The sequence below is a fragment of the Desmodus rotundus genome, chromosome 1 (assembly GCF_022682495.2).
Source record: "Desmodus rotundus isolate HL8 chromosome 1, HLdesRot8A.1, whole genome shotgun sequence".
Taxonomy (NCBI): Eukaryota; Metazoa; Chordata; class Mammalia; order Chiroptera; family Phyllostomidae; genus Desmodus; species Desmodus rotundus.
This window is the reverse complement of record NC_071387.1, coordinates 205,674,532-205,683,833: the sequence shown is the minus strand read 5'-3', so window position 1 is coordinate 205,683,833 and position 9,302 is coordinate 205,674,532. Positions and strand designations below refer to the sequence as shown.

The 9,302-nt window shown below is 45.6% G+C and overlaps 1 protein-coding gene across 5 annotated transcripts; it reads left to right on the top strand.

Annotated features, from left to right (window-relative positions):
• Positions 1-114: 114 nt before the first annotated feature.
• Positions 115-8,494, top strand: TMEM267 (transmembrane protein 267). Of its 5 annotated transcripts, none has more exons than XM_053914695.1 (4): positions 528-678; positions 3,973-4,072; positions 4,567-4,954; positions 7,161-8,494. In XM_053914695.1, the coding sequence occupies exons 3-4, from the start codon at positions 4,643-4,645 to the stop codon at positions 7,494-7,496; spliced, it is 648 nt and encodes a 215-aa protein (XP_053770670.1). In that variant the 5' UTR covers positions 528-678; positions 3,973-4,072; positions 4,567-4,642; the 3' UTR covers positions 7,497-8,494. The 5 variants fall into 5 exon arrangements, with proteins under 5 accessions (XP_024427749.2, XP_053770670.1, XP_053770677.1 ...); XM_053914702.1 differs by having other exon boundaries at positions 3,907-4,072; XM_024571981.3 differs by lacking the exons at positions 528-678; positions 3,973-4,072 and adding an exon at positions 115-286.
• Positions 8,495-9,302: the final 808 nt, after the last annotated feature.

Sequence of the window (9,302 nt, the reverse complement as noted above, 5' to 3'; positions counted from 1 at the left end):
AAGTTGTAAAATTATAGTTTTATCTTGAGGCATTCACCCTCAACCAAGGCTTTTCAGTTACGCAGACAGCCGCAAGGGGGCGGTGGAGCGCTGCGGAGGCGCGTCCCTCCCGGGGCCGGTCGAGGAAGTCGGGACTACGTCTACCCCTTTGGGGAGTGCGGCCGGGGCCTCCGGGCACCGGGCCGGGCCACCAACCCCGTTCGGTGAGGTTCACTCTGCGGCCCCGACCTCCCGGCCGCCACTTGGGTCTGCGGCGTGGCGCCGGCCAAACCAAGAACAAACGCAGGTAGACAGATGGGGCTACATGGCACTTTCCGCTCTCACCCCGTCGGCCCAAAGGTCTCCTTTGGAGGGGACAGGACGGGGAAGAACTCGAGGTAGCCAGTCCCTCCACCAGAGAGCACTCGAATGTCGGCTCCTGCCGCCCCGAGCGGCGCCGCATCCCGTCGCCCCCTCGGGCGGCGTTGTGGGCTGGAGCCGCTCTGGCCGGCGCCGGCCTCTCTGTGGTGCGGGCGAGCGGAGGGGCGGGGCCTCCGGTGGCGCGGCCGCCGCGGCTGCCGGACCCGGTTGTGGGTGCGACGGAGCTGCGGCGGAGGGCCGGCGGGAGGGCGTTGTGAGGGGTCCTGTGGAACGACGTCCTCCGCGTGGGGCCGGAGGCGGGGACCAGCTGAGCCCGAGGTCTGGAAGGTCCGGGTTCCAGATGGGGAGGGTGGGCAGGTGCGGCACGTGCGGCAGGCGCGCGGACCCGAGAGCGAGCAGGGTGTGCTTGGCCCGCGGGCGGGCACCGTCCGGGGCCCCAAGACAGCACCGAGCTCCGCAACGCCCTCCGGCTTCGTCTGGTCGTCGCCTAGGCTCCACGCCCCTGTCATCTCCTTAGCCCAGGGCGGGGAGCCGGGGGGTGGGGCAGGGGACGTCCCGGGGATCCGATAGAGCTGCCCATTGCTGTCGCGACCTGGCTGCAGAGCCCTTGGGCGCCCCCGATCCTGGGAGGCGTGGGTGCGACGACTGTGACAGTCTTCCCTCCAGACTCCACGGTTTCCCTGCCCTGTTTTCTTAATCGTCTTAAAAATTGTGGCATCACAACAACCTGACGAAAGAATGAGTGGGAATTTGCTGAGACTTGCAACATCAAGTTGAAATGCATCATTGATGTTTTATTCGTAATGGTCGTAGGAACTAAATATTTTATATGCGGACTATAAAAAGTTTCCGTGAAAATGAGCAACATTTGTGTTTCTTTGCAAATTAGCCACATTAGATTTGGCATCTGCTTTGGGTATTGTAGTGTTAAAGAAATACAAGCTTCGCAGCAACTACTGTTCAGTGAAGAGGACTTATTTGTAACGCATAATAAAGGCAGTTTTCCGATTTTTTATTGTGCTTTTAACCTCAGATTTTTGTAAATGTTTGTGATCAGGGGAGGGGAGAGGAAGGGGGCGAAGTAGGAGATGACATTTACATTGGGAATTTGTTAGCTCTGATTTGTTTTGGCAGAAACATGTCTAAGACGTTATTGGCAGGCAATACATAATAGTGTGTAATTTAAGTAACTGGTTAATTATGTGTTTGTGGAATTAAGGAACAGGAAGATCTCTGCTGTGAATACTTTGAAGGCCCCATAGTTGATGGCATTTTACTGTAATGAGGACAAGGTGTGGCAGAGCTTGGCAATGGCAGAAACTGGTTCCTGCAAGCCAGAGAAGTGTCTGATGTGGGAGACTGGCTCTCCGGGCAGCTCTCGTTCCGAGGCCGAGGACTGCTTACCTGCTCATCCCTTTCATTAGTATAATGAAATATTCGTTAAACACCTGACCACATTAGATTTTATGCATGACAGGTTTAAAAGAAAATGATAATTACTATTCTTAAGGAATAGTAATTATTCCTTAATTACTATTATTCCTGCTCCCAAAAGATGAGTATGTAAAATAAACAGAAGGCTCTTTTACAATTTGGTAGGTGCCTGAGTCCATTCTATTTGTAGGGGGAGAAGCAGGAGGTAGAAAAGGGATGAACAAAGTAAGAATAAAAGTGGGTCACTTGGTGTCCTGGTCAGAGACAGTAAATAAGATGAAGTACACTTATTACATTTCTGTCTCATACTGAGAATCTAGATATCTGCACCAATAGTTGGAGAGGATTAGATGTTAGAATTGTGTGTTTCTGGGACCATAATTATACCTTTCTAAAAATAGAAACTTTCATAACTATTGCTGCATAATGAATTTTCCCAAAACTTACAGGCTTACAATAGATCTTTTCTTTTGTCTCAATCTGTCTCTTAATAGAGAAATTTAATACACTTACATTTACTGTGGCATTTGTGTTTGCTCTGTTTGGTCCCAGTTGCATTTGGAGGTACGGGTAAGGCTTTCTTTGCTTTTTTTCCTTTTCTATTCTGCTGTATTGAACAAGTTTTCTTTATTCCTCACCCCTCTCCCTAGAGACTGAGAGGTTTAGAAGTCCTGCTCCTGAGTCTTTTTTCCCCAGGAATTGTGCATAGGTGTTGTAATTTCTAAGGCAGAACTCTCAAAATTCATAATTGTCACATTGGTCCCTAATTGCCTGTGTTTAGAATCCTACAGCGACCCTTTTCTCTCTGAGCTCTGTACCCCACAGCATTTTGGTATTTAGTGCTGATGCCAATCACACGGTTTTGCAGATAACCTTTTTGTTTTTTCCTGACTTGAATGCCCATAAAGAATTTTCTCTTTATTTTTCTAATTTATTTTTTCTCTTGATACTCAGTTCTTTGTTCTTTTTTTCCCCTCAGGCTTTGGGAGGGGGAAATAAAAACTGAAACCGTATTCGCTTGTGTTTTCCGAAGCGCTGGTTTCACTATGCGTTGCTTCTGCTAACCCTTTAGCTGGGCAGTCAGGCTTTTCAACTCCATAACCTCTGTCTGGTTTTCAGATGGCTCCTTTTACATGAAAGTCTGCTGTTGTTATTGACAATGAAGTATATTTTCCTAACTTTTTAACATATTTTTTGGAGTATAATCAACATATAATAAACTAAGGGAAAGAAGGGGAGAAAAACATCAATGTGAGAGAGAAACATTGATTGGTTGCTTCTTGAACGTGCCCTGTCTAGGGACCAAAGTCCCAACCCCGGCGTGCCCTGTCTAGGGACCAAAGTCCCAACCCCAGCGTGCCCTGACTGGGAATCTGTCACTTTGTGGGACGACACCCAGCCCACTGAACCACCCGGCCAGGGCCTAATACCACAGTCCTGATTGCTGTAGCTTTATAATAAGGCTTGAAATCATATGGTGTAGTGCTTCAACTTAATTAATTCGTCTTTTTCAAAGTGTTCCTATTCTAGGTCTTTTGCATTTCCCTATAAAGTTTAAAGTATATAATGATCTATATGTAGTTTTTATTATAGAAGTTCAGTCATTCTCAAGAAATCATTGAGTTATTCTTTAGTCTCAGAATTAAAACAGTACAAAACAAAACTTCAGGTGTCACACAATACGGGTAACTTTAACTGGATAAATGATTTCAGTATTCTGTGCCAGGTAAGCACTCTGCACAGACATTTCTTATTAGTTAAGGTTCTTCCGTTAGAGGCCACAGGGAGGAGAAAGGGTATTGGGAAAATGCTAGCATCTCACAGCCGTGAAGGGTGAGCTTCGGGAGTGGAGGGCATCTCTGAGAACTCGGAGCTGGACCTGAGGGTTTGATGTCCTTACGATTCTTTTTTCCTGGGCTGCCCCGTGTCTCTGAGCCCATGGTCTGCAAGAAGGAAATGAACTTTCCTCACCAGCTCCACTTAGGAAAATTCTGGAAAGGAGTCTGGCCCAGCCTGGGCCACCTCCGTCACTAATTTAATCACTACTAATCAATCAGTACTGGAAAATGATTACTAATTAGACATTAATAATTAATCACAACTACTAATAAGGGAGACAGAGAATCCTAATTGGTCAGCTCTGGAGTTTGGATGTCGTGATGAGCCGTTTTCCCAAAGGAAGGGGACGCTGTTGCCGGAAGCGTGGAAACTACCATAGTGGCTGGGTGCAGAGACGAGGGGCTCCCCCTGCCGCGTGGTGAACGTCACTGAGGGACAGGTGAGCACAGAGAAACAGGTTACAGTCAGCGGGCTCTCTTAAACGTCCCTGATACACGTTCCCATCTAACCTCTTTCCTACAAAGCTGTTCTCTTTGGGTCACTTAGCATAAAGTGTATAACATGTCAGATATGCCATTTTTTTATACTTGGAAGTTACTAAGAGAGCAGAGCTTTAATGCTCTCCAGACACAAGGAAAGGTGACAGTGTGAAGTGATGGGTGTGTTAACTAACCATATTGTGGTAATCACTTCAAAATATGTATGTATGTCAAATATAACATTGTCCACCGTAAGCTTGCACAGTGTACCAAATTGATTATATCTCAAGAAAGCTAGGAAAAATGAAACTACTGATGACAGTTTAAAAAAGAGAAATACCAGTTTTTACAACTTGGTTGTATATTTGCAAAATGACTGCTGATAATGTTTTGATAGGCTTACATGGCAGCCCGTAATCTCCGTTTTGCTATTTTTGTCTGCGTCCCACGTTAGGGTGACCGGGAATGGCGACGGGAACCGGGGGCCCGTGTCCTGACGGCGCTGCGTGGGCCCGGGCACTTCGTCTGTGATGGCGTCCGAGGCCGAGAAGACCCAGGCTCTACTCCAGTCTTGCAGCCCCGAGTCTCTCCTTTCCAGCCTCGGGCTGGGGGTGTTCTGCCTCGTGGCGGACAGACTTCTGCAGTTTCCCGTAGTTCAGCACAACCCCTGGCTGCGCGCGCTCTCCGACAACGCCGTGCACGGTGCGATCGGCATGTGGTCCTGGGCCATAGTCATCGGCGTCAAGAAGAAGACTGACCTGAGAGAAGTTGTTCTGGCGGGGTTTTTAGCCTCTGTTATTGATGTAGACCACTTTTTCCTAGCTAGGTCCCTATCTTTACAGGTAAGAAGCATACCTGTTTAATTTGGGGAGGTCTTTCCTGTAGTGTCATTAGCTCCATTGTATTGAACTTTGCAGCATCATTTTAGCTAGAGCTGTAGAAGATGAGCCTTATTTTAAAATGAGGAAGCCCATCCATCTGCCTCTTTTGGGCACTTTGTGTCAGTACTCCCTCGATGGTGCGCACAGGCAGTGGGGTCATTCTCGGGGCTGTCCCGTCCTTTCTGTGTCCATGCTCTTCTTCAGGACCACACTGCGTTTGCCCCCACAGTCTTCATGACTTAGCGTTAGCACACAGCTGCTGCATGCTCCCTAACAGCTGAATGGCTTTAAGATGACCCCAGGCCTGGGGCGCGACTTCAGTGGATTCACCCCCAAGTCCCTCTGGGAGCCACAGGTGTGCATTTCAGTGGGCTGGTTGGGGCACAGTCCTTGGTGGAGAAGTTGCAGGATTTCAGTAAGTCGTCAGGGGTTTAGCCGTACAGTGACTACTAGCCTTGCGAAGGAACGTAGCTTAGCGTGGCAGGTCAGACAATACTTTCTAGGTGTCAGCAGATTTGCCTACCTTGTACGTGTTTATGATCTGTAAGCATTTCGTGGAAAGAAATATAAACTCAGAGCAAGGGCTGGCCTTCTTCCCCACTGGCCGGCCTAGCCAGTGTTCCGTAGATACTTGTCGAACGAATGGGAAATGGCTGCCTCTTCCTCCCGTCAAGTGGCAAGCATTGTACCGGGTGTTTCTCAGAGGCTGCCTTACTTGTTTAGAGACTTGACCAGTACGGGATCAGTAACTCCTGACTAAAGACAAATTTAACTTTTTTTTGCTATATGCAGAGGCAGTAAAAGATCGGAGTTAGAAGATCGGAGTTTGAATCCTAGTAGTGTGTATAATGTTTGCACACCTTTTCTTCTCTGAGTCTCTGCTTCCTCATCTGTGAAATGTGGGTTATAACATCCATTACCTCGAAGGGTTGTCGTGGGAATTAAACGGGCAGTTACATGCTACTCCTTAGCAAATAGTGAATGACAAATGTTAGAGCTCAGGAAAAGCTCCAGAATTTATCTACCGTATTGCAATTTTTAAAGATATTTGGGCTGTTTGCCCTATTTACTCTTTGATTCATTTAGAAGCCATGGTGTTAAGACTGTAGGTCACGGAGCCAGGCAGGGACCCAGTATCAGTTCCAGCTCTACCACCGGGCCACCCAGCGCAGGGCAGTTGCCTGGCCTCTCCGAGTCTCAGCTTCCTCTTTGTAAAGTAATCCCTGGCTCATGGGACTGTTACAAGAATTAAATGAGATAGTGCAGGTAAAGTATAGCATTGTGCTGATATTGATCCTTTTTTAAAATTAAGTAATTTCTTAGATTGAGTTTATTGGGATGACTGGTTAAAATCATGCAGGTTTCAAGTGTACAACCCAACAAAACATCATCAGTACACTGCATCGTGTGCCCACCGCCCACTGTAAAGTCTCTTTTTATCCCCAATTATCGCCCTTTCCTCTTTTCCACCTCTCCCACCCCCTTTTCTTCTGCCTATCACCATACAGTTGCCTGTGTCTGTGTATTACTTTATGTATATATCGGGTTGGCCAAAAGTTCATTTGGTTTTTCCTGTAGGTGGTGCTAGTAGCACTTAGTTGTCTTTAACTTCATTTGAAACAATTTTGTTAGATTGTATTGTGACTATATCAGTGTTTAAAAAAAAAAAATCAAAATCGGTGACTTTTTGTATAACCATTTTAATATTGAAGGTGGAAGAAATACACAACACTTTCGGTATATTATGCTTTATTATTTAAAGAAAGGGAAAAATACAACTGAAATGCAAAAAGAGAGTTGTGCAGTGTATGGAAAGGGTGCTGTGACTGATCGAACGTATCAAAAGTGGTTTGTGATGTTTCATGCTGGAGAGTTCTCGCTGGATGATGCTCCACAGTCAGGTAGACCAGGTGAAGTCGATAGCGATCAAACCGAGACATTAATTGAGAACAATCAACGTTCTTCCATGCGGGAGATAGCCGACTCACTCAAAATACCCAAATGAGTGAAGTTATTGGTGAATCTGAAAAATGTGTCTTTTATGAAAAAAGTTTAAATAGACTTTTTGGGTAACCCAATATCTTGCTTAATCACTTCACTTTTTTTTCACCCAGCCCCTTTATTGATCCTTGGTTTTGAATGAAGTGTGAAAATTTTTTTCTCTCAGGCTGCGCTGACTCTCCCGCGAAGGCCTTTCCTACACTGTTCCACGGTGATCCCCGCTGTGGCTCTGACCCTCAAGTTCATGATGCACCTCTTCAAGCTCAAAGACTCGTGGTGCTTCCTGCCCTGGATGGTGTTCATGTCCTGGACCTCACACCACGTCCGCGATGGCATTCATCACGGCTTGTGGATATGCCCATTTGGAAAAACTTCTCCCTTGCCGTTCTGGCTCTATGTGGTAGTCACATCGTCTTTACCTCATGTCTGTTCCCTGGCTATGTATTTCACCGGGACCAGACAAGTGATGTCTTCAAAGCACGGCATCCGCATCGATGTCTGAGCTGACCACGTGGCAGCCTGAGCGGAGCCCGGCTCGGACAGGACAGTTAAGGGTAGCCCACGTTAAAGTGAATTTTAGAAAACATATTAGGTACTTTTGTTAATTGTTACAATTCCTGGACCCTCTTGCTCAGGAGGCATGTACACATTTTTAAAAACAATATGCTTGTTATAATTCTGCTTCTTTCTCTGTGTGTAGTGCAGAATTAGAGGTCCGTTTATTCCATTGTTTCTTCTGTTCATCTGCCTTTGCTAAGAGCTCTATTATGTTAACATCCAGTTCAGTTTTCTGAATGTGTAGTTTTAAGGGAGTCCATGTCCTGAGGAAAAACAGTTCAGTAGTCCCCCAAAGTAAGGGGACTACTTTGTGGAAAGTTAGCATTGTGTTTGGATCCTCGTTTTCCTGAGAAGTTGAAACAGTGAAATGGCCAAAGTGAGTGAGATCGTGAATGAGATGACTCGGGAACGCTCACGTTTCTTTCTGCCGCCTGTCTCTGGGCTGAAGGTCAGTTTGCCCAGTGCTTTAGTACGCTGTGATTACTGGCAGAATCGGCTTCTGTGGTCTTGTGAGAAATTGTCATAATATTCATAAGTGACAGGAGCTAACATTAGATCTAGGTTATTTTTCAGCGATCACTTTAGGAAATTACTGTAATATGCTGGCTAGAGTAACATCTTCCTAAAGTGCCTTTTTTGGTATCTTTGCCCCCAAATCTCATGGGCTACAGTTTCAACTGTTTTGAAAAGCATAACTAAATTTAACAAAATATTTGTTAAAAATGAACATGAACAAAATATTGATATGTGGCACATAACCGTAGAATTTGAATTCACACCCAGAAAAGGACTTTCCAGTGATGTCCTTCTGAATGTGAGCTCCCGAATGTGCCGTGAACATGGTCTCAGTTGCTGTCGATGTGTTCACACACTCTTCTAAAATATGCACCAGTTACATCATTTTTTAAAAATCTGCCTGATACTGAGAGACAACACATTTTTGTTCAAGGTAGTCTTAGAAAAGTTGATTTTTCCTTTTTTTCTTTTAGGTTGATCTTCTGTCAAAAGTGAGTAGCCTTTATTAGCGAAGGGAATCTGATGCTATAAATTTTACACACGCCCAGTTTAACGTTACTTAGACATAAAGTCCGCGCCCCAAAGGCACCGGCTTTCGTGGCACCTGCACCACGCGCTGTCTTCCTGTTTCCACACACGTTCGTGGCTTTCGACGCTAGTGGCTGCGTGCCTTCCTCTCTGAGAAGCGACGCAGTGGTGCCTTACTGATCCGAAGCAGACTTTCGTTGTTGAGTTGAACAGTTCTGTAAATTGTTACCAAGGCTCAAGCCCTTTAGTTTAGTTTTTGTTGTTGTTGTTGTTAACCAGTTAGTTGTAATCTATCATATTTTACAACCTCCTGGGTCTTACAATCTCTTATTATCTTTTGAGAGCAATTATTCTATCTGGTTGGTTTAACAGTAAATATTGTGGGGGACAAATTAAGGTAGAGGTTTTTAAAAAGCATATGACTTCAGAAATACGTGGAAATAAAGTCTGTATCTTGTATAACTTTTCCTGACTAAATTATAAAACTCTTCTCTTTCTCCATGTGAAACAAAGGACTATCTTTAAAACGTAGGTCCTTCCTTAAGAATGTCGCAATGAAAATCTGGGGGTGGTTCTAACTTTCTTTATTGGAATGGGGGTTCACTTTGCCCATGACGCTTTGCCTAAACAGTTAAGTGTGGGCTTGTCTTTGTTCTTAGCGCTACCATCAGAAATGTTTCCCATCCCCGCAGTGGTCTCTGAAAGC

What these genes read in the sequence shown, in the direction of transcription:
- TMEM267 (XM_024571981.3), top strand. Translation starts at nt 4,643, where the DNA reads ATGGCGTCCGAGGCCGAGAAGACCCAGGCTCTACTCCAGTCTTGCAGC. An exon ending in CTAGGTCCCTATCTTTACAG is followed by an intron (nt 4,955 to 7,160) that starts GTAAGAAGCATA and finishes TTTTTCTCTCAG; the next exon opens with GCTGCGCTGACTCTCCCGCG.